Source organism: Vulpes vulpes, chromosome 14 (assembly GCF_048418805.1).
Source record: "Vulpes vulpes isolate BD-2025 chromosome 14, VulVul3, whole genome shotgun sequence".
NCBI classification, from domain to species: Eukaryota; Metazoa; Chordata; class Mammalia; order Carnivora; family Canidae; genus Vulpes; species Vulpes vulpes.
This window is the reverse complement of record NC_132793.1, coordinates 121,067,250-121,082,393: the sequence shown is the minus strand read 5'-3', so window position 1 is coordinate 121,082,393 and position 15,144 is coordinate 121,067,250. Positions and strand designations below refer to the sequence as shown.

General features: G+C 37.9%; 1 protein-coding gene across 3 annotated transcripts in view; it reads right to left on the bottom strand.

Annotated features, from left to right (window-relative positions):
• Positions 1 to 313: 313 nt before the first annotated feature.
• Positions 314 to 15,144, bottom strand: part of UGDH (UDP-glucose 6-dehydrogenase) — a 91,909-nt gene continuing 77,078 nt past the window's right edge. For all 3 annotated transcript variants that reach the window (XM_072737856.1, XM_025997805.2, XM_072737857.1), the window contains 9 exons: positions 11,565 to 11,765; positions 11,257 to 11,454; positions 9,970 to 10,117; positions 6,779 to 6,873; positions 4,536 to 4,666; positions 4,173 to 4,306; positions 3,155 to 3,246; positions 2,522 to 2,632; positions 314 to 1,682 (listed from right to left, as the gene is read on the bottom strand). In XM_072737856.1, coding sequence (XP_072593957.1) covers positions 1,572 to 1,682; positions 2,522 to 2,632; positions 3,155 to 3,246; positions 4,173 to 4,306; positions 4,536 to 4,666; positions 6,779 to 6,873; positions 9,970 to 10,117; positions 11,257 to 11,454; positions 11,565 to 11,765 — 1,221 coding nt within the window. In that variant the 3' untranslated portion in view covers positions 314 to 1,571. The remainder of the gene's footprint in view (positions 1,683 to 2,521; positions 2,633 to 3,154; positions 3,247 to 4,172; positions 4,307 to 4,535; positions 4,667 to 6,778; positions 6,874 to 9,969; positions 10,118 to 11,256; positions 11,455 to 11,564; positions 11,766 to 15,144) is intronic.

Sequence of the window (15,144 nt, the reverse complement as noted above, 5' to 3'; positions counted from 1 at the left end):
GCCAGATAGCAAATATTTTAGGCTTTTCAGGCCAACGGGCAAAACTGGGGACTTACATAACCATTTAAAATGTAATCTTGTAAAAATGTAAAAACCATTTTTAGCTTACAGGGGGCTGGCCAGATTTAGCCCATGAGATTTGGTTTGTCCATACCTGATCTATTTGCTAAATTCCCACCCTTTCTGACATCATTTGAAAGAATGATGTAATACCCTTTTCTTACAAAACTAAGGAGTAATGTTTTTCTGTCTAATGTCAGACTGTCATGACTCATTTGTTACTTGCACCGTGACAAAAAATACACTCACGCAATTGTTGGTACAGAATATTTTATTTATGTATGTGATATCTGTAGATGTCTGTCCTCATCTTTATATTTGTCTCTGCATTCGTACTGAACTGCAAAATTCCTAAAGGATGAGACATGTATCTGTTCAACTTTATTTGTACATTCTCAGCATAGTACAAGCAACAAATGGACATCTGACATATTTCAATAATGATAAAGCACAAGAGAAAATAAAATATAAGTAAATAAGAGACATAAGAAAAGAGCATATGAAAACATACAGAAATTCTTATTTTAGAATTATGCCATACATAATTTCTAAAAATCTACTTCTTTAAGCTCATACATGAGATTATATTGGTTTTCTTATTTAAAGAAAAAGGAAACTTCAATGAGTTACAGAAACAAAATGCAAAATTAAGGTAACAAATATTTTTGTCTCCTGCACTAAAAAAAATGATCAGTGGGAAAAAATGAGAAGTGAAGAATAAACTAGACTAATACTGATATACTCTTCATGATTAAAAAAATTGCCTTTTAGTCTTATTTGATTGACTGGAAATGAACAGTGATGATCTTGGGCTAAAACAACAACGACACAGCTCCTTAAAACAAAAGGAGCAAAGGAACATTAACTCAAACCAAACTTTCAGGGTCACTGGTAACATGGAAGTATAGGGAAGATGTTTTAAGCACATTCAAAAAAGAAAAGAGAGAAAAGCACACAGGGCCCCATCCTGCCACTGCATCTTCCTTCCATGTTCAGAGAGACAAGAAAGGCTTGAAAACAGGTTACCCAATTAAGCCAGACGCCTCTAAGTCTCCAGGACACTTTTAGAAAGGCTGGCCAGCTTAGCCCAGTATTCAGAATAGCAATTTCATGGTTTAAAATACAGATTTAATGACAAGTAAATAAACCAATGATCAGAAAAACTGGAGTGCCTTTTCCTTTACGACGTGATATTAAAGTGCTGCCTATGAACATTTTGTATAATCAAAAGTGTTTGAGGTTTAATTTTTGTTTTACAAAAATTGACACAATTAAAACCAACATGATTATCACTCATCCAATCACTGAGGTAACAACATTATAAAAATATGTAAAAAATATTCTAGATTCGTAATACCAGATATGCTAATTCCCATACTGCTAGTATAAATTTGATTATTAAAAAAATAGCTTTGTTTCCTTAAAAACACTTGGTTCATTTATCATTTAATATCAGATAGATATCTACTATCTTAAAGTACCAAAAAAATTACAAATAAAAATGGCGATGTCTATACTCTGGGTTTCTTGTTTGGTGGATCCTGAAGACTAAACTTTGGAATTTCTCCAGAAGGAGCATATGGAATTCTCTTTGAAGACACCTTTTTTCCAATTGTTTCAATCTGGGGGAAAAAAAGAGATTTTAGAAACAAAATGTATTTTTTTCCTTTTAAAAGCAAAAGAGGGTTTCAAGTTGTCTGGTTGCTATGAAAGATCTTTGGTTCCTTCCATATTTTTCATGTTTCTAGAGTCATTGTATACTCCTACTCTCCCTAGCCATGTCTAGACACTCTTACTCCTGCCACTCCCAACGCCAGATCCCCTCAGAAGACAGGCTCACATGCCTCCATTGTCTCAGCACATGGATGAGAGCAACTTACAGACCAGATTCCAAGGAAATCACATTCTCTCTCAAACTCTATTCTCATGTCTACTTAGAATTAAAAAGGGCAACTCCCACTGAAGTTCCCATACTTTTCACTCAGACCTCTCAGGTGTGAGGACAGTGCTGAGCACTCAGAAGGTACAGGATCCTGTACAACAACTCTACTGCATTTTGCAGTTTTCAAAACATTCATATAGGAGTAAGTGACCTGGGTCAGTGTGGTCCAGACAGTTTGACAGAACAGTCTGGGTGGCTCCGGGAAGAAAAATATTTTCTTCTAAGTTTTATATCTTCTTACTTGATCTTTAAATACAGTAAGGCAAGGTACATTCTATCCCTATATAATAGGCAACTGCTGACTCCTAGGTATATAAGGAAGACCAATACTGAATCATCTATAGATCACAATTAAGGAGAGAATGAAGTAATTACGCAAATCACATAGAGATTTCCCAGAGAACTGACATGGTGCCCATGTTATTGCTAAAGAAGGGAACATGAAAATTCTAAAAGTCAAACCCACTACAAAAAAAATGACCAAACAAAACAAAGCCAATCCAGGATCCTAATAATTACCTGGAAGCCAATGGTTTGTAGTTCATTATGGAGCCCATCCAGGACACGTCGCCCATCAAAGATAAAGGCTGGCTTCAGCATTTTTTTATGAATGCGTTCATAATCCAGTTCCTATAAAGACAGAACCAAAATCACAATTAGAACATATATATGCATACATACTCAACCCCAACTGATACCAGAATACTTCTAAAATTTTCTTTAGGGGTGGCTGGGTGGCTCAGTCAGTTAAGCATCTGCTTTCGGCTCTGGTCATGATCCCAGGGCCCTGGGATCGAACCCCTGCATCAGGTTCCCTGCTCAGTGGAAAGCCAGCTTTTCCCTCTCCCTCTGTCCTTCCCCCAGCCCATGTGCATGCACTTTCTCTCTCTTATATAAAATCTTTAAAAAATAATAAATTTTCTTTCTTTCTTTTTTTTTTTAAGATTTTTTATTTATTTATTCATGAGAGACACAGAGAGAGAGAGAGGCAGAGACACAGGGAGAGGGAGAAGCAGGCTCCATGCAGGGAGCCCAATGCAGGACTCGATCCCGTGTCGCCAGGATCATGCCCCGGGCTGAAGGTGGCACTAAACCACTGAGCCACCCAGGCTGCCCAGTAAATCTTCTTTCATATTACTTTTGTCACCTCACCTTAAACATGTCCCATTCTGTGCAAATAACCACAGCATGGGCACCATCACATGCTTCATATGGATCCTTAGAAATGGTCACGAGCCGGGACACTGTAACAACAGCAACAAGAAACTGGCAATAAAAAAGGAGTTATTGGAAATTATGCACTTTAATACTAGGATTGCAGGAAGAGTTGAGGGTCCAACAGAAGTGGAATGGTATGATTGAAGTGAGAATAAGAGTAAAGGTCGGGGCCTAGAGCACCTAAAACTTGTCTTGGCAGCATCTCCTAGGAACCTCTGGGGCTTTTTAAAATACGTTGGAAAAATCATTAGACTAAGCTGCACACAACCACTTCAAATCAAAGTTGATGGAACAATGTCTAAGTGTTTAATTTTAGAGAAATGAGGCTGAAAAGAGGTTTTACCAATGATAAAAATGGAACCACCATGGAATCAGTACAAATATTTATCAATAGATGAATGGTTAAAGATGTGTTTTATATATTTATATATATTCAATATGGAATATTATTCAGCCATAAAAAAGAATGAAACCTTGCCATTTGCAGTGACACAGATAGAGCTAAAGAGTATAATGCTAAGTGAAATAAGCCAGTCAGAGAAATACAAATACTATATGATTTCACTTCTATGTGGAATTTAAGAAACAAAACAAAGGACAAAGAGAGAAGAGAGAGATTAAAAAACAGACTCTCGGCTATAGAGAACAAACTGATGGTTACTAGAGGGGAGGCAGGTGAGGGATGGGTAAAATAGGTGATGGGGATTAAGAGTGCAATATCATGATGAGCACTGGATAATGTATCGAATTGTTGAATTACTATATTATAATTCTGAAACTAATATAATACTGTATGTTAACTACACTGGGATTAAAACTTTTTAAAAATGTAGCATTTCATTAAAAAAGAAAAAGAAAAGAAAACACAATGACAAAACAACCAAAGGTTTCTAGAGAACAAACAAGTTTTAGGGCCCATACTCAAAGTGATTCATGGAACTCACAGCTTTACCTTGGTCATCCTGTGAAACTCCTGGGTGAGAAAGATCCACAACTATTTGTTCCCTTGGTACTTTTGGATCATATATATGGAGATGTGCACCTTCATCCATCAAATATTTGCTGATATATATACTAGAAGATTCTCTGAAGGAAAAAAATCAGTATTGCTAAGCTTTCAAATGGCATATATTCTAATACCTAGGGGTTTATAGAGGTAAGATTCTATTTCTTGTGAGGACGTGGATGTTTATTTTTATTCTTTATACTATATATATGTATATATTTCCATACACATACCCACCATAAAAAATAAAAAAAAAGACGAGTTAACACTCTCAAAGGGGTTGAAATATTTTAAGGAACTGATTGATACCTTGTATCACCGGTGTCCTTTTTGAATGCAAATCCCAAAATAGCTATCTTCTTATCAGTTACTGTATTAAACAAACTGTCTATAATCCGGGAAGCAAATCTCCTTCTCTGGTAGTCATTCATATCTATAACCTGAAATTACACATACAATTATGCAATGTTGCATGTACAATTAGTGCAGAGGGGCAGCCTATGCCATACACTGTTCAGAGTTTTATAGTACTATTGTATGAACACCAACTTTATAAAGTAACAGGAGGCAAAAACTAACCAACCTTGTTAGTATCTATTGATTTTAAAAAAGAATTAGCACCCCACCACTTAAAGCCATCATGAAAATTTCCATTTGGCTTAACTTTCTGTTCATCAATCTGGAATGGAATGGATGGTGAGAGCACGACTAAGTTTCAACCCCATTAGAGGTTAAAAAAGGCTCTTAGTGTTCTCCTTAGTCAGCTTCTCCAAACTCTGTGGAAGCAAAGCTGCAAGCAGTCAAATCCCAAAGCCCATATGCTTATATGCTTATCCCTCACCCCTCACCAGTGAGTAGAAAGTGGACAGAGAACATTTGAACAATGCACAGAGTTATAGTTGCTTCTGGATGAACCAGAACATCACTAACCCTTGGCAAAGTTGTTTCTGAGGAGTGTGCAAGGATGGTCAGATGGAGAGGGAGACAGAAGAACCTTAAGCAGGTCTAACGCAATCTCACCACCCTGAGATCATGACCTGAGCCAAAATCAAGAGCCAGAAGCTTAACCAACAGAGCCACACAGGTGTCCCTCCCTTGGCAAAGTTTTTTTTTTTCTTGGCAAAGTTTTAAAATAAATATTATAAGAGTAAAAGTCTCCAATCACCTAATCCTTTACTCTCCTAAGAGTGTATAGACAAGACTTCATTTTTTTTTTTTTTTTTTTTTTTTAGACAAGACTTCAAATTAGTGACCAGATGAATGTAAGGAAGGAGACTGGCTTTTACTTTTTTTTCAAGGCTCTGACTTTTAGGGGCTGTTTTAAAGTCTGAGAGCTGCGGAAATAAGCTCCAAGTGTTGAAAAACCAAGCCTTTATCTGCATTTTTGCCATGACGGACAGGAAGATAAAGTCATCTTGCTGGATTGAGTGAAACAAACTTTTATATCATACATTTTTCTTAAAAATGTGCATTTCCTTATATTCTCACCCACTGCTGAAATCTAAAAACTATAAACTTGCAGGAAAAAATTTTTTTTTTTTGCAGGAAAATTTTTGAGGAGGATATTTATACTGGCTGGTATCTTGGACAAATTATTTAACATCTCTAAGGTTCAGTTTCTTTACCTATAATGGAGGCCAATATTAGTGATGAGGACTAAATGAAATACTATACCCAAAGTACCTAAAAAAATGCCCAGTGCAGAGAAAGCACTCAATTAATATTAACTCTATTTTCAATTTGGGAAGGGTCTCTAATTTTAGCTCTGCAAATTTCAAAAGGACAAAACAAGTATCAACACACACAAACCACTTGAAAGAATTACAATACAGATTCCTCCTTTATTTTGATTTTCTGTTTTTCTTTTTTAATTTTTTTGACTTTCTGCTTTTAAAGATAGAAAAGATTTATAATTTTTTTAAAAAAGATTTATTCATTTATTTTAGAGAAAAGGAGAGAGCACATGAAAGTGCAGGGGGGTGATGTGGGGTGGAGGGAGAGAGAATCTCAAGCAGATTCCATGGTGAACACAGAGCCTGAGCTGGGCTCAATCCCAAACCAAGAGTTGGACACTTAACCAACTGTGCCATCCAGGTGCCCAAAAATATTTATAATTAAGCATAATAATTCTTGGGGTGTCTAGGTAGCACAGTTAAGCACCTGACTCTTGATTTCAGCTCAGGTCATGATCTCAGGGTCGTGATATCAAGCCCTATGTGGGGCTCTGGGCTGAGTGTGGAGCCTGCTAAGATTTTCTCTCCCTCTGCTCCTCCCCCTCTAAAAAGAATAACAGTTCTGCTTTACTCTGAGAGCAAATTTGTTATAGAACTAGAAGAAATATGGCTTATCAGAAATTTTCATCAGAGTTCATTAGCAAAAAGGGCAAATTAAAAATATAGAGGCCTAACAAATAAACCTAAAATAAACAAATTGAATGTAATAATAGTTGAGTTCCCGGAATAAATAATTCCTTTCAAAAACATTTTATAGACAAAAGGTGACAGGTTTTAATTAGAAATTAATCAAAAGTTGTTGACTATAAAGATTAATACCTGCTGCCAATAACGAGCTACTTCAGGCAAATTCAGAGCTTCACAGAGATAAACCAAATTCAGAACATCCTTCTGAAAGCAGCTTCCGCCAAAACCTGAAGAAAAAAGTAACAGTATTTTCATTTAAAAACCACAAATGAGGGGGCACCTGGGTGGCTCAGTTTTTGAGTGTCTGCCTTTAGCTCAGGTCATGATTCTGGGATCCTGGGATCGAGTCCCACATCGGGCTTCCCGTGGGGAGCCTGCTTCTCCCTCTGCCTATGTCTCTGCCTCTCTTTGTGTCTTTCATGAATAGATAAATAAAATCCTTAAAAAAAAAAAAAAAGAATCACAAATGATTCATATGACAAATTTGTCACACTAAATTTAAGGGCCTGTGCTAGAATTTTTTTCTAAGTGAACTCCATACCATATATGGGGCTCAAACTCACAACCTTGAGATCAAGAGTCACATGCTCTACTGACTGTGCCAGCCAGACGGCCCCATGCTAGGAATTTTTTTTTTTTTTAGAGAGAGGGGAGGGGTGGGAATGACAGAAGGAGAGGGAGAGAATCTTAAGCAGGCCCCATGCCCAGTGTTGATCTCACAACCTTGAGATCAAACCTGAGTGGAAATCAAGGGTCAAACACTTAACCAACTGAACCATCCAGGTGCCCCTAGGATTCTTTTTTATGACTGATTGATTGATTGATTGATTTGAGAAGGAGAGGGGCGGGTGTACCAGCAGTAGGGAGGGGCAAAGGGAGAGGGAGAAGCACTCTCCAGTGAGTAGGGAGCCCAATGCAGGGCTCAATCCTAGGACCCCGGGATCATGACCTGAGGCAAAGACAGACAAACCGAGTGAACCACCCAGGCACCCCTACACCTAGAAATTTTTAATAATAAAATTTGCAGGCAGCCCAGGTGGCACAGCAATTTAGCACTGCCTTCAGCCCAGGGTGTGATCCTGAAGACCAGGGATCAAGTCCCACATCAGGCTCCCTGCATGGAGCCTGCTTCTCCCTCTGCTTGTGTCTCTGTCTCTCTCTCTCTCTCTCATGAATAAATAAATAAAATCTTAAAAAAAAATAATAATAATAAAATTTGGATATTGGAAATTTAGTGGGTTTATAGATTGTGTGAAATCTGCAAGCAACTAATCAACTCTATAAATAATTTGTTGGGAGCCGCGTGCCAGGAAGGGGTTAATGGATTGAGCAATGGCTCTCTGTTGACTCTTCCAACCCCGGCCCACCTGTCTCACCCTTGTTGTTGAAGGCTTGTGGCTCAAGGACGCATACTATTGCTATCTATTCAAGGGCGCATACTATTGCTATCTATTGTGAAAGGACATGTCTGGAGAACTAAGCTTAAAATATCCTGCTTGTTATACAACCCTGCTTTACAAAAGAGTGAATAATACAAATAAAGTTGGCATTGTGGCTGAATCCAGCCATATGTCCCTCCTGCTCCCACTCTGTTTATGTCTCTTTTCTTTTCCTCATTCCCTTACCCTCATCCCTGGACGGTTGTCGCCCCCAGCGCGCGCGACAATAATTCCCAGATAATCTAGTTGTTTTATTATGGCTACATTTTCTATTTTATTTTTCATTCATCTAGTATCACTGTCCCATATCTCTTATTTTAGCACAGAGCTGGTAAACTTTTATGGGACAAATTGTAAATATTTTAGCTTTCGTGGGCCACACAGTCTCTGGCACAACTATTCAATTCTGCCTTTGTAGCTCAAAAGCAGTCAAACAATATGTACTAAAATAGCCTTGGTTGTATTCCAATAAAACTATTTATAAAAACAAACTATGAGCCAGGTTTGGCCCAAGGACAATAGTTTGCCCACTTCGTTCTAGTGCAATTCAATATACAGTGAGGATTGGCAGGGGCTTTGAAGTCAGAAACACCTAGCCACTCAGCAGTTATATGACTTAGAGCAAGTTGCAAAAATTTCCCAAACCTCAACCATCTCTATAAAGGAGATACCAGCACCTTCTTAACAGGCTACAAGGATTAATAAATGAGATACATAAAGCACTAGTTCAGAACTCTGATAATAAGCCTTCAAGAAACAGTAGCTATTTTTACTAAATGGTAGCTTAAGGAAAATACTAAAAAGATAGAAAAGGGCCAGGGAAAATAGTACTGGGATACGGCATAAGGGACCAGAAATACAAGACAAGCTGCCCAGGGCCCAATCTATAAAACTCTATTTACTCTGACATCAATCTTATTAACTTAATCTAAAAATACACTCAATTTTTATTATCCAGTAGTTATATTCTGCAAAAGTGCCAGAAACATGGGATTACTGAATACTAAAGCATTGCTCCTAGGGGAAATAGGTTCCTATTGAGCTTATAATGGTCACATTTCACCAACAAATTGATACATTATCAGCTTATTTTTATTAAATTTTTAAAAATTTTATGTTTTTTGTAAGTTGGATCTTTCATATATATAAATATATATTTATATATATATGTTAATTTTAATTCCAGAACATATAGTGTTATATTAGTTTCAGGCTTACAACACAGTGATTCAACAATTCTATATATTACCCAAAGGGCCATTTAAAAAAGTGACATTACCAAGAAAAAGTACAAAAATGTAAAAAATGTGACACTAAGTAGACCACTTGTTTACAGAATAGGAGCTGAAACAAGAGAATACGATCACTGCCTTACGTAACTTTGGCTGGGAATGTCTCTGTTGGGTGGCTCAAATTTTTTGCTGTTCAATTGTGTCTGTAAATGACCACGAAAGCACTTTGAGTATTGATTTTGGGGTTACAAAGAAATTTTAGCAAGTAAAATTATTCATACATACAAAACTGGCAAATAATGAGGACCAACTGTATATCACCAAAGCCACATTTCCAAAAGCGTGTGTAGTAGGCAAAGCAAATGATGGGGAATTTTTTTCCTGTTTGTAAGGTATTGAGTTATTTCTTATGTGGTCTCCTGAACTTACTCTTCCTAAATGTTTTAACTAAATACTAATTAATCCTCCTAAAACAGTGAACTATATTTATCTTACTAATCAATCAATAATTATTAAAATAACATAACTTTAATTACTGCTTCACTTGGAAAGTTCCTGATAAGTTAAAGGTTACATGTTATAAAGACTTCCTTAAAGTTAGAGACCTAGCTACTGATGAACCTACTTTATGTACAGAAAAATTTCAATTTACCAACACTGGCTTTCAGAAACTTATTTCCAATTCTCTGGTCCATTCCAATGGCTGTTGCCACCTCTTCTACATCAGCCCCTGTTGCTTCACAGAGGGCACTTATGGAGTTAATGCTGCTGATCCTCTGGGCAAGAAAAGCATTTGCTGCCTTTGGGGAAAAAAAAAACAGGAAAAGCATGATGTGTTAAAATAGCAATTTTATATGTCTCTATAATAAATCACTGAATTGATACAAATTACTGAGGAGATATAAGTTACTGGACTCAATTTCAGGAGGCTATGGATGTGCTGGTAAAGGAAAGTATTTTAAACTAGAGAAGAAAGATGAGAAAGATGATTAAGAATGGGATTAAAAACAGAGTGATTTTATTGTATTTTTTTAAAGATTTATTTATTTATTTATTTATTTATTTATTTATTTATTTATTCAGAGAGAGTGAAAGAGAGGCAGAGACACAGGCAGAGAGAGAAGCAGGCTCCATGCAGGGAGCCCGACGGGGGACTCGATCCCGGGTCTCCAGGATCACACCCCGGGCTGCAGGCGGCACTAAACTGCTGCGCCACCGGGGCTACCCTATTGTATTTTTTTTTAAAGATTTTATTTATTTATTCATGAGAGTCAGAGAGAGAGAGAGAGAGAGAGAGAGAGAGAGAAGCAGAGACATAGGCAGAGGGAGATGCAGGCTCCACGCAGGGAGCCTGATGTGGGACTCAATCCCGGGACTACAGGATCATGTCCTGGGCCGAAGGCAGGCGCTAAACCTCTGAGCCACCCAGGGATCCCCAAAAGAATGATTTTAAAAACTATTTTCTTTTTAAAGATTTATTTATTTGAGAGAGAGAAAGAGAAAGTAAGCAACTACTGGGGCGGGTGGGGGGGGGGCAGAGGGAGAAAGAGAATATCAAGCAGACTACCCCTGCACACAGAGCCTGACACAGGGCTGGATCCCATGACCCTGAAATCATGACCTGAGCTGATATCAAGAGCCGGACACTCAACCAACTGAGCCACCCAGGAGCCCCATTAGAGACTACTATTTTAATGCATCCTCCATTTTATGTCACATTTTATTAAAAATTTATAATTTTTTTACTTTAGATTTTTTCAGAATATTTTTACCCTTATATTTGATTTCCCTTGTGAAATTTATTTCATAATTATTTCATAATGGACAGGAATATTATGTTCTAAATATTATTAAGAGAGTACCTGTGTAGCTTATCAGGCTTAAGAGATATAAATCCTTAGCTTTAAATTTAATGGAGGGTTGAATGCTATGTACCAACCAGTTTGGAAAGTTCTGAAGACCAAGTATTAGTGGTGAGGATCTTTTCTCTGGGAACCCAGTGCTCATACACAGCACACAGTGCCTGCACAGCTCTCTGGCCCTCTGGGGTTTCATCCCCTCCAATCAGTACTCTGTCTGGGTTCTTTAGGTCCTTGATGGCTGTTCCTTCTGCCAAGAACTCAGGGTTGGACAGCACCTAGAATCCCAATGCAAAGCAAAGTTTTAAGCTTAGAATTAGCCACAGGCAACTAAAAGTTGTCAATATTTATATAAGAATCAGGTTCTAGTGCTTCCTTTTTATCATACCTGTAAATTCAAGTTGGGTTTTGTGTTTGCATCAAATATTCGGCGAATACTTTCTGCTGCCCGCACTGGAACTGTGCTTTTCTCAGTCACAATTTTGTACCCATGTGAGTTTTGCACAATGCGTCTGGCACAAGCCTCAATATACTTCAGATCTGCCGCGCGACCTTTCCCCATTCCATATGTTTTTGTTGGAGTGTTCACCTGATAAAAGCATATGGGATTACAAACAAAGTATCTATGAGATATTCAGTGATTTCAAGATGAACCTTGAATCATCAATTAACCAGTTAAGTGGGAAGTTAACTATCATCATTAGTTTTAATTCAACCCTCTATTAGATTCATGGAAATGATACATTTTATAATCACCAGACAAAACAGCCTGAAGCATTTGGGGGAACTCATTCAGCAAACTTCTGTTGAGAAGCTAGTGTGTAGTGACAGTTATCAGACAGACACGTTCTAAGCTAAGCCCTGGAGATATAAAGATGAATAAGACTGTTTTTGTCCTAAAGGAGTTTATAGTCTGAAAGGAAATGTATGTTTTCTTTCCTTTCTTTATTGTGTGTAATATATTATCCTGGTCTTTTTTTTTTTTTTAAGGTTTTATTTATTTATTTATTCATGAGAGACACACACAGAGAGAGGCAGAGACACAGGCAGAGGGAGAAGCAGGCTCCATGCAGGGAGCCCAACGTGGGACTGGATCCTGGGACTCCAGGATCATGCCCTGGACCAAAGGGAGGTGTTAAACTGCTGAGCTACCCAGGGATCCCCTCCTGGTCTTTAAAACCAAATTTTAAATTCCTTTTCTATCCTTTTTAAATAGACTTTTTTTTTTAAACAACTTTATTTTTTTTTATTTATTTATGATAGGCACACAGTGAGAGAGAGAGAGGCAGAGACACAGGCAGAGGGAGAAGCAGTCTCCACGCACCGGGAGCCCGACGTGGGATTCGATCCCGGGTCTCCAGGATCGCGCCCTGGGCCAAAGGCAGGCGCCAAACTGCTGCACCACCCAGTGATCCCTAAATAGACTTATATATCAATACCTTTTCAAAAATGTTTGCAATATCATTCACAAATGCTTTCTCAGCTCATTAAAGGCTAGATATTATCTAGCATCTTCAGGACTCACCATACTATGCAGACAAAGACTATCAAATAGAAAGAAAAATAAATCATGAGTCCAGTGAGCTGCCTTTGCTCCAACTACCTCACTGGAAAATGAGGTTTGTATGCTCTCTAAAATCTCATCTGGGGGGGTGCCTGGGTGGCTCAGTCCATTAAACAACTGATTGATTTTGTCTCACGTCATGATCTCAGGGTTGTGAGATCAAGCCCCATGTTGGACTCTGCACTGAGTATGGAGTCTGTTTAAGATTCTCTCTCTCCCTCTCTCTTTGTCCCTCTCCACTTGCTCACTCACTCTCTCTCTCCTTAAAAACTAAAATAAATAAAAATATTTCAAAAAAATAAAATCTAATCTGGGTTTTATAATGCTTTGGTAAAAATCAAAGCACTCCAGAAAGCCTAAAATTCTATATAGGTATAGTGTGTGTGCGTGCGTGTATTTTAACTAGGCTCCATGCCCAACGGGGGGCTTGAACTCAGGGCCCTGAGATTTAGTTGTGTGCTCTACCAACTAAGTCAGCCAGGTGCCCCTTACAGGAATAGTTTCTGAACCAGTAATTAGTGATACTAATTCTCATTTCTTGACAAGCTTATAACCTAATAGGGACTAAATAAAGGAAGGAAGCCAAAATAAACCAAAACTCAAAGACTGTGTTGAGATGTGAAAATCAGGAGAACAAAAGTTGTTTATCTGCTTGGAACAAGTTAGGAAAAGCCTTAGACATGGAAGTACCCAAGTTCAGAAAGGCCAAGATGGCTAACAGGATAGGTGGAACATGCTAAAGATGAGGTGGATCAGAGAGCTTCCCCTATAAAGTGCTCTGAGTATCACAATTGAAAATTGATCCACATAAAACTCTTCCTACCTGCAGTTTGCCTGAAAATAGCTGGTGGTAGGAAGAAAGAGAGAGAAGCAGTAAAGAAACAAGATCAGCCATGGTTACTGCTGACCATACAGAATGTGTAAACAGGGGTTCATTATAGTATCATCTTCATCTTTTATATGAATTTGATATTTTCCATAAGGAAAAGTGTATGACAAATACATTTTAAAAAGCTAGTCCAGAGAATAATGGTAAGTAGATGCAAGTTATACAGTAATAAGTTACCATAACATTTATACACAGTAGCTTGGAAAGACTCACAGTAGCTCCAGCTAGATCTGCACAGAGGCAACTATAAAATTAACTGTCTGGCCAGACCACCCTAAAGTGGACTCTACTGCCTGAGAATAGATTCTCTTAAAAAAAAAATTTTTTTTTTAATTTTAATTTTATTTTATTTATTTATGATAGTCATACAGAGAGAAAGAGAGAGAGGCAGAGACACAGGCAGAGGGAGAAGCAGGCTCCATGCACCGGGAGCCCGATGTGGGATTCGATCCCGGGTCTCCAGGATCGCGCCCTGGGCCAAAGGCAGGCGCCAAACCGCTGCGCCACCCAGGGATCCCCCCCCAAAAAATTTTTTTAATAGAAAATCCCCCTACTCACATCTGAGCTCTGGTTTTCCAAAAGTTGGACTTAGATAATTTCTTGATTTTCTCCAAGTACCTAGTTATTCCAAAGTCTTTTCTCATTTTCTATGTCTTGTACCTTAACCTTCTCTAAGCTTAAGTAGAGGATGGGTTGGCAAGTCACAGAAGCTGCACCAGTTTGCCTGAAGTAATTAAGAATGCTAAATGAGAGACTGAACTCATAACACTTTCACCACTGGCTTCATTACCACTTTCTTCTGGAGTTAACATACCTCTATAGTACTGCTTTTGTCTTATCAGTCCGAAAATAATGCCTAATTCAACAACTTATAATCAACAAAATGCATAATCAATTTAACATCTACCCTCTGGGGACCCTATGATGTTTCCTTCCTTTAGTTCATGGGACTCAGTCAAAGCCTAGACCACTGGCTTTCCCCTTTATTCTTCAAGGCTCTAAAGGTCTTGAATCGTGTAACTCAGTCTTAAGAATATATATCCCATCACATACAGAATATTTGAGTAAATGGCTACGAGGACAGTAAGAAGAAAAATATCTTGGTTCAAATATTAGATTACCAGAGTTACTCCCAAGCATTGGCTCTATTTTTTCATTACAAAGGTACAACAGGTTAGCCATATTATGAGTCAAAGGTGCCTGTGACTAGCCTGTCACCTAACCAATACAAGCCAAGTTGCAAAGAGTTCATTTAAAATGATTTCTGGTGGGGGAGCTGGCTGACTCAGCGGAGCATGAGACTCTTGACCTCATGTCAACTTTGAGCCTCATGTTGGGTGTAAAAATAAAATCTTAAAAAAGTTTTTTTAAAATAAGAAATAAAATGACTTCTAGAACATAATTCATCTAGATAGGAGATACCCATAAGTTTGCACACACATTTTACCCAATTCTCTTTATCTCACCTCTACCAAGCAATGGTTAAAATCTTTTTCTTTTTTTAAGATTTTATTT